Source organism: Perissodus microlepis, chromosome 9, assembly GCF_051167445.1.
Source record: "Perissodus microlepis isolate ML-2025 ecotype Zambia chromosome 9, ASM5116744v1, whole genome shotgun sequence".
Lineage (NCBI taxonomy): Eukaryota > Metazoa > Chordata > Actinopteri > Cichliformes > Cichlidae > Perissodus > Perissodus microlepis.
In genome coordinates, this window is record NC_140469.1 from 32,408,796 (window position 1) to 32,422,709 (window position 13,914).

Consider the following 13,914-nt stretch of genomic DNA (forward strand, 5'->3'; position numbering starts at 1 on the left):
GTTTTCTGTCTCTTACAGAGAAAGGAACAGACACCAGACGAGGTCACAGATATACGAGGATCCTTCGCAGCAGAGGCAGACACAGTGACTGCCGAGACACCAACTGGGTCCAAGTGTCATGGCATTTGGGCTCTGATAAGTCACCTGAAAAGGATGGATCCCATAAACACAGCAATAACCATGAATGGGTTGGCGGAGATCCAGGAACACCAGACCAACGAGGTTCGAGAGGCTCTTGGGCAAAAGGGGGACACGTTCCTGTTCCTTTTTCTGGGGAATACACGGGATACACAGGACCCGAGGATACACAGATTGTTGTTTGACATCGGGGCAGAATAATCCCCTGATCTGTGCAACGACTGAAGGGTTGTCTAACCCCTGAGGTTAAAGAAAGAAGAGCAGAGGATCACCCAACTGGAAGACACTGGTGGCTGCAGCAATAAAATAAAGGCTAAAAGCTCCTCGGACAGAGGTTCTAGTCTGAGTACGTCTGAAGGGTATAAGGTAGCACCAAAATAAAGCTGTGGGAGAACTGGGGAGTGTCATCTGTACCTGCTACTGTTGGAATAATAGTTCTTCTTGCACCTGGACTGCGCAAACACAGAGGTCATCTCACATATGGTTCGTCCAACAGGGGGACAAAGGGCCTCAGGGGTGAGAAGAAATGAACCCGGCCACACTGGACTACAGGGTGTAGGTGTGCTCTTTAGAATAAAGAGCACACCTACACCCTGTAGTCCAGGGGAGTAGGGGAGTGTCAGATTATAATATTATTTTATGCCATGTTAGACCCTTAATTAAAGATGGTGAATTATTATGTAGTTTTAGTTTGCATTATTCTCCTGAATTAGAAGAAGGTGATAACTATTGCATTTGTTAAGCTGAGTTGCATTACATTAGACTGCTGATTTATTGTGAATGAATGATATTGTTATATGATGCATTATACTGCTGAGTTATGAGAAATACTGTTTGCAGAAAGTCATCGCCTTATTTGTCTGATTAGAAGAGAACAGAACATACTGGAGTTTTCTGCCCCATCTCAGCAGGAGCAGATAAACAGGGAGCCAAGGTTGTAGCTTAGACACTGTGTGAGAGAAAGAATGTGAATGTTTAGGCTTTTATGATTAGGTGGGGGCCACTAGAGGCTATAAGAGTTTGATCAATGCTCCACCATTTTGAGATCTGATGCTGTCTGCGTACGGTGTCCATCTCCCACGCGTGTGATCATTAAAATCATCGTTTGACTCAACCCGGCCGGACCAGTGTTGTTATTGTGGTTTTTCCTCTTGTATCCATCCCCAATATTTGAATCCGTAACACTGCTTACAAAGACACTTTGAAACTCTTATCAGTATGTTTCCTGTCCTACTAGGAGGGATCAAACTCTGGACCTTTGTTGTGGATCAGTGAAGGATGCTTAGAAATCCCTCCTGCTGCCTGAGCTTGAACATCATCAGCACTTTAACACTGAGCAGAGGGATGTGGAAAAGGCCTTCTGTCTTCATCTGACTGAACTGTTTCATTATGTGGGCTGAAGAAAACACAGTTGTAGACTATATTTATATGAAACATGTATATTTAATGCATTTGAACCATATTTAATGCATATTACAGGATGTAACAGCTGCATATGTGTCAACAATAACAGCTTTGATTTTGCCCCCTAAGAACATTTCAGTAGCTCCGCCCCTGCAGCAAACGTGTGTGAGAGCAGCCACGGCCCGCTCCTCCATGGTTTCATTCTTCATCTCATTCTGAACACACACACTTTGTAGGAATCATCAGTACTTTGACTGTTTCTCAGGTTAGCTTCAGGTTAGCCATTTAGCATTTTCTCCAGTCTGAGTCACAGAGCGTCACATGACGTGACAGAAGCTGATTGGTCAGCTGCAGTGATGGAGCAGCATTAATGATGATGCTGTAGAACAACAGGAACACGGGGATATCAGACTGTTAGTGGGTTTAGTCATTCCTGCTGCACTGTTTGTCCTTCTTATTGAAGTGACCTGCTGAGAGCTCACACTGTTCTCTGTAGAAATGATGTCAGTCTGACTCGTCACATGTTTGGAGGCGTGTTTGATGTTTGCTCTTCTGGAAACTCTCAGTATCAAATAAGGAAGATGCAAAGGAGACACGCTTCAGTCTGTATGGACCTGTTTCTGTAGCTGCCACCGTCATTCTACATGTTTGTACATCAGCTTATCAAATCCTGTCTGCTGTCTTCAGTTATTACTCTTCACCTGCTTCACTGTCACTGTGTGGGCGGAGCTGCCTGAGCCCCGCCCACACAGACACGGCTCCTCTCTGGAGCTGAACTTCTGCTTCATCTCCGCCTCTTTTCTTCATCCTCCACCTCTCTTTTCTCTTCTTCAGAGTTCTGCAGCCACGGAGCCTCACAGCCGTTAGCACGCCCATACCTGAGCAGCTAGCATTACCCAGCATGCCGTGCAGCAGTGTCAGTTTGTAAATGTGCAAGAATTCCTGCTCCAAACTGTTTCACAGAGTGCTGTGTGCCGTGACCTTTGACCTGCTAAAGACAGTCAGCTGTGGATTATTCATTGTTGTGTCTGATACTTAGAACTGTGAGGAAGAAGCTACACAGTTAATCAGGGTCCCCTCTCTCTGAATCAGGAAAGGTGGGCAGGCCGCGTGTGGGCCGCGGGCCATACGTTGAGTCTCACTGTTTGAAATGTGAACATTGTTCTGCTGCAGTCAATGGACTAAACCAGAGAAGAAGAAAACAGACTTTACCATGAAGATCCTCAGTGTGGATCAGTATAATATCAGCCTGATGTCTGCAGTTTAGTGTCAGCACAACTTTCACATCATATTCATCTCAGCACAACTAAAACATGCTGACTGACCCCAGAGTTTCAAGTTTACATCCTGGACTCTCCAGGAAACCACACAGATGCTTCACTCCTGGATCCTGCAGGTTGTTGTTCAGGCTCAGGTCCAGCTGTCTCAGATGGGAGGGGTTGGACTTCAGTGCTGCTGCCAGATAATCACAGCTGATCTCTGACAAACCACAGTTCACCAATCTGTATAAAGAATGAAAGATGTAAGTTTATTAGACAAAGTGCTTGAAATCATTCAGTGTTTCATCATCTGTTCAGAGCTGAAGAAGGTTCAGAATGTAGAAGTTTAGCTGATCGCCCTGATGCCAGCTGCCGCATGGGTCACGCCCACAGATGTACCAGCTGAAATCTGGAGGAAAACACATCAGGGATGCAGAGGTCAAGGACAGAAGAGAAGAAAGAAGGAGACGGTGAGACAGCGGAGGCTCGAAGCGAGGAGGAGGTATAAACCGTGTCTGCCGTCTATCGTAATGGGAAATGTGCGATCGTTATCGGATAAAATCGACGAGCTCTCAGCACTGGTACGGAGTCAGAGGGAATACCGAGAGTGTAGCCTGATGTGTTTCACTGAATCATGGATGCACCAGGACATTCCCGACAAGAATGCTTCCGTGGAAGGCTTCCACACTGTTCGGGCGGACAGGGACAGCATCGCTAGCGGTAAGCAGAAAGGAGGTGGGCTTGCTGTTTTAGTTAACAACCGGTGGTGTAACCCTGCCAACATAACAATCAAAGAAAGGATTTGTTGCCCGGACATTGAACTGTGTGCTGTTGGACTCAGGCCGTATTATTTACCCAGGGAATTCTCTCACGTCATCTTGGTGGCTGTTTATGTTCCTCCCCCTGCTAACCCCACAGCTGCATGTGACACTACCCACTCTGCCATAACCCGGTTACAGACTCAGCACCCGAGTGCCTTTATTGTGATCTCGGGTGACTTCAACCATGTATCACTGGACAATACACTACCAACATTCAAACAATATGTGGACTGTCCCACCAGGGGAGAGAATCTTAGACCTACTGTATGCTAATGTCAAGGATGCATACAGCTCCTCCTCCCTCCCCCCACTTGGAAGGTCAGATCACAACCTGAGTAACCCCCCGCTATGTGCCAATTGTGAGGAGGGAACCTGTGACCACGAGGAGCGTTAGGAGGTGGTCAGAGGAGGCCTTAGTGGAACTACAGGGCTGTTTCGAGGTGACCGACTGGGAAACACTCTGTGAGCCTCACGCCGAGGACATCAATGGGCTTACTGAGTGTATCACAGACTACATAACTTTCTGCACCGACTCCATTGTTCCAGCTCAGACTGTTCATTGTTACCCAAACAACAAGCCGTGGGTGACTAAGGACATCAAAGCCCTCCTCCACAACAAGAAGAGGGCTTTCAGAGGGGGCAATAAAGTGAGGTGAGGAAGGTCCAGGTGTTACTAAAGGACAAGATAAGAGAGGCTAAGGACAATAGGGCTTTGGAGCGTGATGTCACGGGAGGGGGCGTGGTCACGATTTTTGGTCGAGCCGCGATGTTAGCAGGCCAAACAAAGGGCTACAGGAGCGAAAGCACACGGAAACATCAGCTGTGGCTCGTACTTGCTGTACATGACCTCACTCAACAAACAAAGACATTTTAGATGTATACTTCTTGACTCCGTTTGAGTCATCTGTTACCAGGCAAACTTCAGTGCAGCAGGCTGCTGAGCACACACACCAGCCTTTATTCCATCTCTAGTCAACATGTATAATATGTGGTAAATTGTACTGTAAACATGTAGGCAACCTTTCAATAGCTGTGCTTGGCTCCATAGATCGGCCAGACACCGCGCTGCCCGTAGCTTCAAACCATTAATTAACTTGACCTAGCTTCAACTCTCTAATTAGCAATATGTGTATAACATGATTACAGTTGCACCTGCAATGAAAGATTATTATGTGCTTATGCTAACACCTGAAATACAGACTTTAATGTAACATCAACAGTTTCAATAAATGTGTCAATGAAATGATAATGATAAATCATAAGTGATGCAACAGTAATAATAATGATTATAAATAGTAACAGTAAAATAATATTTCATCCCGACAGTTGTCAGTTGCAATGTTAGATCACACGATCGGAAAAGGAATAAGCTGGAAAATGGGCTCTCTTTTTATCGTTTCCCGTCCTGGAAGCAACGTGAGGGATCTCATGTATGTTACCAAACGAAGACGTCAGGCTTGGATAGCAGCGGTGAGACGAGCTCATATCGAGTTCTCTGCCATCATTTTTTGTTGGTGTGCTCCCCACAATATGTGTGTCTTCCACATTGTGTGTCTGATGAGGTAATCAGCAACACAGGGGCACCACAGGAGACTGTCCTCTCCCCCTTCCTCTTCACCCTCTACACCACAGACTTCAGCCACTGCACAGAGACCTGCCATCTCCAGAAGTTTTCTGATGACTCTGTGGTGGTTGGATGCATCAGCAGGGATGATGAAACAGAGTACCGGGGTGTGGTCGACTCCTTTGTCATGTGGTGTGAGAAGAATCATTTGCAGCTCAACGTGGCAAAGACTGTTAGAGTGAATTGTTAAATGTTGTCATTATTGCGCTTTAAGTTGTGGACCTTGTTTAAACTGCATGATCAGAGACATGCAGTTTAAACTGCATTAGTTAGACTCTTTTTCTCCAACTGATCTTTCTGAGTTAACTTCAATAATTACTTCCTCCAAACCATCAACGTGTCTTTTAGACCCCATTCCTACAAAACTGCTCAAAGAAGTCCTGCCATTAATTAATTCTTCGATCTTAAATATGATCAACCTATCTCTAATAATCAGCTATGTACCACAGGCCTTCAAGCTGGCTGTAGTTAAACCTTTACTCAAAAAGCATCTCTAGACCCAGCAGTCTTAGCTAATTATAGGCCAATCTCCAACCTTCCTTTATATCAAACATCCTTGAAAGAGTAGTTGTCAAACAGCTAACAGATCATCTGCAGAGGCTTATTGAAGAGTTTCAGTCAGGTTTCAGAGCTCATCACAGCACAGAAACAGCTTTAGTGAAGGTTACAAATGATCTTCTTATGGCCTCTGACAGTGGACTCATCTCTGTGCTTGTCCTGCTAGACCTCAGTGCAGTGTTCGATACTGTCGACCATAATATCCTATTAGAGCGATTAGAACATGCTGCAGGTATTACAGGTACTGTGCTACAGTGGTTTGTATCATATCTATCTAATAGACTCCAGTTTGTGCATGTAAATGGAGAGTCCTCTTCACACACTGAGGTTAATTATGGAGTTCCACAGGGTTCAGTGCTAGGACCAATTCTGTTTACATTATACATGCTTCCCTTAGGCAGCATCATTAGAAGACATAGCATACATTTACACTGCTATGCAGATGACACCCAGCTCTATCTGTCCATGAAGCCAGATAACACACACCAATGAGTTAAACTGCAGGAATGTCTTAAAGACATAAAGACCTGGATGGCCGCTAACTTTCTGCTTCTTAATTCAGATCAAACTGAGGTTATCGTACTCGGCCCTGAAAATCTTAGAAATATGGTATCTAACCAGATTCATACTCTGGATGGCATTACCTTGGCCTCCAGTAACACTGTGAGGAACCTTGGAGTCATTTTTGACCAGGACATGTCCTTCAACGCACATATTAAACAAATATGTAAGACTGCTTTCTTCCATTTGTGCAACATCTCTAAAGTTAGTCAAAGGAGCTTGCAAAGAAAAGCGTCTGGACTTCTTTAAGTTACTTGAAGACGTTTCACCTCTCATCCGAGAAGCTTCTTCAGTTCTAAGGTCAAATGTTGGAGAGTCCCAGATTTAAACCTAGTGGGAGTGTCCCCCACAGAGGGACAAAGGACCCCCTGATGATCCTCTAATCGCCTGAGCCAAGGTGTGAAAACGGGTGTGGGTCCCAATCAGCCAGAGTTTCAGGTGAGCTCATTGTGAAACCTGGCCCCACCTTATCATGTGATGTCCTGAGGTCAGATGGCCCAGGATGTGAGTGGGCGTTAAGGCATCTGGGGAGGGAACTCAAAACTGGATTATAGATGGCAGACAGTTGGTGTCGTAAACCCCCGCCTCTGTTCAAAGATGGTCGCTCACAGTGGACATAGATGGCTTCTTTCACTCCTCTTTCAAACCATCTGTCCTCTCTGTCCAAAATGTGAACATTGGCATCCTGAAAGAGTGACCTTTGACCTTTAGATGCAGATGGCCTGCTGAGTCTTGTCCTGTGGAGGTGGCTCTTCTGTGTTGTGCCATGCGCTTGTGAAGTGGCTGTTTGGTCTCTCCAATGTAGAGGTCTGGGCATTCCTCGCTGCACTGTACAGCATACACCACATTGTTAAGTTTGTGTTTTGGAGTTTTGTCTTTGGGAACCAGTTTTTGTCTGAGCGTGTTGCTGGGTCTGAAATGCACCGGGATGTCATGCTTGGAGAAAACTCTCCTGAGTTTCTCTGATACACCGGCTACATAGGGGATGACAATGTTGTTGCGTCTGTCCTTCTTATCCTCCCTCGCTGGTGTCTGATCTTCTTTTCTGTGCCTCTTTGCTGACTTTATAAACGCCCATTTAGGATAGCCGCACGTTTTGAGTGCTTCCTTTACATGTGTGTGTTCCTTCTTTTTCCCTTCAGGCTTAGAGGGAACATGTTCTGCCCGGTGGTGTAGGGTCCTAATTACTCCAAGTTTGTGTTCCAGAGGGTGATGGGAGTCAAAGAGGAGGTACTGGTCCGTGTGTGTGGGCTTCCGGTAAACTTCGATGTTGAGGTTGCCATTTTTTTCAATGTGCACAGTGCAGTCCAGGAAAGGCAAACAGTTATCCTTTGTGTCTTCCCTGGTGAACTTGATGTTCCTTTCCACTTCCTCCATGTAAAGGTTGGCTACAATAGGTGACACGGGGGAGCCCATGGCACAGCCATGTTTTTGTCTGTAGAAGCTGTTGATATGAGCCAAATATTTTACTGCTACTATTCATAATCATCATCATTACCATTGCATTAATAACATAATCTACAGCATTGATATTGCATTCAGATGTTTAAACATATGGGAACCCAATTAGCCTTTATTATAGGTGCAGTTATAACCACTTTAAACTGTTGAGTTTAAATCTATAATCTTAAATGCTTATATGCTGATTATATTGGGTTATATAAGAAAGGCTCAACTCTGAGTATAGTCTGTGCCGAAAGTCTTGACAGGAAACTGCATGCTTTTGCAGAGCGTGCTTTTGCACCCAGAAAGTGAAACTAAGCAGAGTGTAAGTGACGTGGAGCTTAGAAGGTAAATCTTCAGTAAAATAGTAGCTGAGCAAAGGCCTGAGTGTATTCAGCAACCTGCTGCGTTTGAGTTTGCTTGGTAACAGATGACTGAGAATAAGTCATGAAGTATACTTCTGAAATGTCTTTGTTTCCTTTGTAAAGTGTGCATTTTTTGGGTGTTATTTTGAGGAGCTGTTTGGATGATGCTATTTGAATAACCAGGCTATTCATTATTATCTTTTATTCATTTATATCTTTTTATTAAGCTTTTAGTAGTGGTTCTTGATTAAAACATTTATTCAACATATTACATATATAGTTTCAGTTAGATTATTATGCACATGAGAATTGGCCTCTCTTCTCACAAGACAGAGTTCGAGTGAGGTCGAGACACAGACACACACACACACATACACAGTAGTTAGACTTATGTTTAGGTAAGAGTTCAAATAATAGTTTGCAAGCTTGCAACTGAGATTGTGTCTGCAGAAGTGACAAGTTTGCTGTAGGACGTGATGTTCCAGAAGATAAGCAGAGTAAGGCAGCTATAGGATGCACCTGGCCTGGAGACGAGAGAATGTTCTTTTTAAATGTGTCACAAGTCGTCAACAGAACATTTGTGGTTTTGAAACTTATGCATGTATTGTATCTGCTCTGACGCAAGAGGGGGCATCCAACCCTGATGTTATTAAAAACAACTGCTTGTGTATTTTTGGGCGGAGATCGATGCTGACTGTGTGCAGTATTCATCTCCCCACGCGTGTGTTCATTAAAATCATTGTTTGACCCAACCCTCCTGGACCAGTGTTGTTATTTGGATCCCTCCTGTATCCCTCCTCGATATTTGAATCCGCAACAAAGCCTTCGTTGTATTTGAAGTATGTTGTGGTGAGGCAGAGGTCTAACAGTGTGCAAATCTGATCGGGTGTGAAGTTGGTCCTGTCTTCCAAGGAGCTGTCTTCTTGTAGTCGTTTTCTGACAGTCTCCGTGGTGGGTATGCAAGTGAAGAGAGAGACTGCATCAAAGGACACCATGGTTTCATCTGGACCTTGTCGGTGAAGTCGGTGGAGTTCTTGATGTGGTGTGGGGTGTTCCCCACAAGAGGTGCAAGGATGATAGCAAGGTGTTTTGCAGCGTTATAAGTGGCTGAGTTTATGCTGCTGACTATGGGTCTGAGTGGGACACAGACACCTTCCTTGTGGATTTTAGGAAGTCCGTAAATGCAGGGTAGGGCATCCCCTGGATAAAGGCGGTGATATGTAAGGCGGTCAATGATTTTGTCCTTTTCAAGGTCCTGAAGGCAAGCTATAACTTTCTTTTTGTAGCTGCTTGTGGGGTCTCGCTTTAAGGCTTCGTAGGTATTGTTGTCACTGAGGAGAGTAGTGATCTTTGTGTGGTAATCTGTTGTGTTCAGGACCACGGTGCATCTTCCCTTATCAGCTGGTAATATAGTGATGTTGTGGTCTTTGGTCAGGGAAGCGACGGCCTTCTTTTCCTGTATTGTGAGGTTGGACGGAGGGACTTTGGCACTGGAGAGGGTGGCTGAGACTTTCATCCTGATTTGCTCTGCTTCTGTCTGTGATAATTTATTAATCCGTATGGCAGATTCTGTGGCTGTGATGAGGTCCACTATGGGAAACTGTTGCGGAGAAATGGCAGAATTGAGTCCTTTGGCTAATACTCTCTTTTCAGGTTCAGTGAGATTCTGGTCTGAAAGGTTCTTTACCCATTTCTCCTGACTGTTTTCAGGTGTGTTTTCTTCTCTGGGTTGTGTAGGTTCAGAATGAGGAGTGTGTGTTTTTGAAAGCAAGGTGTGAAATTTCCTGCGTTGTCTTTAGAGGATCATCAGGTGGTCCTTTTGTCCCTCTTTGGGGGAATACTCCCACTGGGCTTAAATCTGGGACTCCCCACCATTTGACCTTAGAACTGAAGAAGCTTCTCGGATGAGAGGTGAAACGTCTTCAAGCAACTTAAAGAAGTCCAGACGCTTTTCTTTGCAAGCTCCTTTGACTACGATGACCTGGATGACTGAGAACATTCACAGACATCTCTAAAGTCAGAAATATCCTGTCTCTTAGTGACGCTGAAAAACTAGTTCATGCATTTATTACTTCCAGGCTGGACTACTGTTATTTATTATTATCAGGAAGTCCTAAAAACTCACTGAAAAGCCTTCAGTTAATCCAAAATGCTGCAGCAAGAGTCCTGACAGGGACTAGAAAGAGAGAGCAGATTTCTCCTGTTTTGGCTTCCCTTCATTGGCTTCCTGTTAAGTCCAGAATTGAATTCAAAATCCTGCTCCTCACATACAAGGTCTTAAATAATCAGGCCCCATCTTATCTTAATGACCTTGTAGTACCATATCACCCTATTAGAGCACTTCGCTCTCGCTCTGCAGGCCTACTTGTTGTTCCTAGAGTATTTAAAAGTAGAATGGGAGGCAGAGCCTTCAGTTTTCAGGCCCCTCTTCTGTGGAACCAGCTTCCAGTTTGGATTCGGGAGACAGAAACTATCTCTACTTTCAAGATTAGGCTTAAAACTTTCCTTTTAGCTGAAGCATATAGTTAGGGCTGGACCAGGTGACCCTGAATCCTCCCTTAGTAATGTTGCAATAGACGTAGGCTGCTGGGGGATTCCCATGATGCCTTCAGTTTTTCCTTTCCAGTCACCTTTCTCACTCACTGTGTTAACAGACCTCTCTGCATTGAATCATATCTGTTATTAACCTCTGTCTCTCTTCCACAGCATGTCTTTATCCTGTCGTCCTTCTCGCACCCCAACCAATCACAGCAGATGGCCCCGCCCCTCCCTGAGCTTGGTTCTGCTGGAGGTTTCTTCCTGTTAAAAGGGAGTTTTTCCTTCCCACTGTCGCCAAAGTGCTTGCTCATAGGGGTCATATGATTGTTGGGTTTTTCTCTGTACCTATGAAGCGCCTTGAGCTGACTTTTGTTGTGATTTGGCGCTATATAAATAAAATTGAATTGGATTGAACATTCTTCTGTTTCTATTCTCCTCCCCTACATGTAGAATGGAGGAGGAGGTTATAGTGTTTAACTGCAGACATTCTATGTAAGGTTCTGGTTTCCTTATTAGGTAAGGAATGTTTGCTTCCTGCCATTTATGGGCTCACCTGTGTTTGTATATTGTGGACTTTTAAAGGGGTTAAACTGTATACAGGGGTGGGGTGAGATGACCCTCTTTATGACCAGAGATGTTGTTAAAATGGTTGTAACCAGGAAGTCACACACACACACACACACACACACACACACTCGCACGTGCATGCACACATGCACAGTGCCTTTAACTTTTATGATCATATGGGTGTTACAACGGGTGGTGCTTGTGTTAACAGAATAAAAAGGCTGCAGGGAAGGCTGGCTCTTTGAAGTGTCTGGGATAAGGTGAGGAGGTTTCAGGTCCAAGAGTCAACCAGGCTTCCATTGCAAGTTGAAATGGATCGATCGCCGCTGTTTGTCTTGCTTTGTTCATGGTGATAAGTCTCTGAACCAGTGGGGCCTGCAAGTACAGACCTAACAAAGACCAAGGAGTTGATTCTGGATTTTAGGAAGACCAGGAAACCCTTAACCCCTGTTTCAATCCACAGGGTCAATGTGGACATTGTGGATGACTATAAATACCTTGGAGTAAACATAGACAATAAACTGGACTGGGTTAAAAACACCACAGCATTTTACAGGAAGGGCCAGAGTTGTCTCTATTGTTTGAGGTTACTCACAGAAGCACATTCAGTGAGAGACTGAGATTACCAAAAAGCAGCTCGGAACGACACAGGAAATAATTCCTGCCTGTGGCCATCTCCCTGTACAACTCCTCCATCTAACACACTGTAAACACTGCAATAGTTACACCCTTTTTACACACGCTCTTTTTTACTCTGTAATATTGCAGTCACTATACTTCATATTTAATTATAATCACATCTGTCAACTCTGAATATTTATTACTTGGTGAGTTGTATATATTATGCTATTCCTCATATCTTATTTTATTGATAAATAGTCTGGTTTGTTTTTGAAAATGTTACTGTACTGGAGCAACTGTAACCCACATCATTTCCCTAAGGATTAATAAGGTATGCTGATTTAGAAAATCGAAACTCCAACCAGCTGAAGCCAACAGGAAGCAGCTTCAAACAAACACAACAAGAGAAAAAACTCTGAATGTTTCACATTAAAGTCGTACATTTCTCATAAAAACAGGACAAAGACTTGAAAAAGTCGTGTTTTTCCTTCCAGGAACCACATGGCTTCACTTTTAAAGGTGAAGTGTGAAAGAAATGGACATATTTGAAGTCCAACACCTTTTTCCAGTCACATTATTAAAGCAGACAAACTACAAGCTCACTTTCATTCCAACAAGTCATCTTCTGACCTGGACTAACAACACTGGTCTCTATGTGCAGCTGGCTGTGAGACCAGTGCTCAGGGAGCGTCTACAAAGTGCAACACTGATAGAACATCACACACTCATTTGCTTCCAGCACTTTCACACAAACATCTACTGTCATTATTGTCACCAAACTCTGTGGATCCTTTATTGCAAATTCAAATGGGATCAAATGGTCAGACAAAAGAGGGTTATGAGGAAATATGATGAAATGTTGTGTATTAGCAGCAAGTTATTGAATCATTTCCCTCAGAAACCAAACAAAATGATTGACAAACATGTTTTTACAAACTCAGTGTTGGACTTGGATCAGCAGGATGAGCTGATGTTTAAAGGCATTTGAGTCTCGCTGTATGAGAGTCCAGTTATTACTCAATATTTATGGATGATGTTCTTTCAGTGTTGCACTTTGTAGACGCTCCCTGAGCCTCACAGCCAGCTGCACATGGACCAGCTGACATTACCCAGCATTAGAGGCGGCTGTAAAAAATTCATGTTCCCATTTAAATGGTTTTAATTTGAATAAAACGATGTTGATTCATTCAATCCTGAATCGATGTTTAATATAAATGTATTTTGCCAGAATCTCAGCTTAAAGCTCACAAACTATTTCAACAAGCAGCAAACAGCTAAAACAGTAAATGAGAGCAGCTAAACACACAAAGATGGAAACACAGAGCGTGGATCGTTCACTCGACGGCACGGACACGGACACGCCGTCGGGGCTGAAAGTGGACAGCTCACAGATCCTGAAGCTGCAGGTTTCATCTGTCTCCAACCAAAACTGACTGAACCAGCAGCAAAACGACCAGGGAACCAGCATGACGCCAGACCACCAACCACTGACTCTCTCCCCCACCGATGTAGGAGCGGTGCTGAGCAGGATTAATGTCAACAAGGCTGCAGGTCCTGATGGCATCCCCGGGCGTGTTCTCAGAGCGTGTTCTGGGGAGCTTGCAGGAGTGCTCACAGACATATTCAACCTGTCCTTGGCCCACGCTGTGGTACCGGCCTGCTTCAAATCCACCTCCATCGTCCTGATACCCCAAAACTCCAACCCATCAAGCCTCAACGACTACCGCCCAGTAGCCCTCACCTCCATCATCACAAAGTCCTTAGAGCAGCTGGTCCTAGCACCCCCACCCTAGACCCCCACCAATTCGTATACCGCCAGAACAGGAGCACAGAGGATGCAGTCTCCATCGCACTGCACTCTGTCCTCTCACACCTGGACAACAACAACACCTACGCCAGAATGCTGTTTATAGACTTCAGTTCAGCATTCAATACAACCCTCCCCTCACAACTCATCAGGAAACTGACAGACCTGGGCATCAGTTCCCTCATCTGCAAATGGTTACTGGACTTCC

General features: G+C 44.5%; 1 protein-coding gene across 6 annotated transcripts in view; it reads right to left on the reverse strand.

The window, feature by feature from the left end:
* LOC146380888 (NACHT, LRR and PYD domains-containing protein 12-like) overlaps window positions 1-13,914 on the reverse strand; it is an 80,611-nt gene that overhangs the window by 40,625 nt on the left and 26,072 nt on the right. For all 6 annotated transcript variants that reach the window (XM_084940257.1, XM_084940258.1, XM_084940259.1 and 3 more), the window contains one exon: window positions 2,868-3,044. In XM_084940257.1, the coding sequence (XP_084796383.1) occupies window positions 2,868-3,044 (177 nt within the window). The remainder of the gene's footprint in view (window positions 1-2,867; window positions 3,045-13,914) is intronic.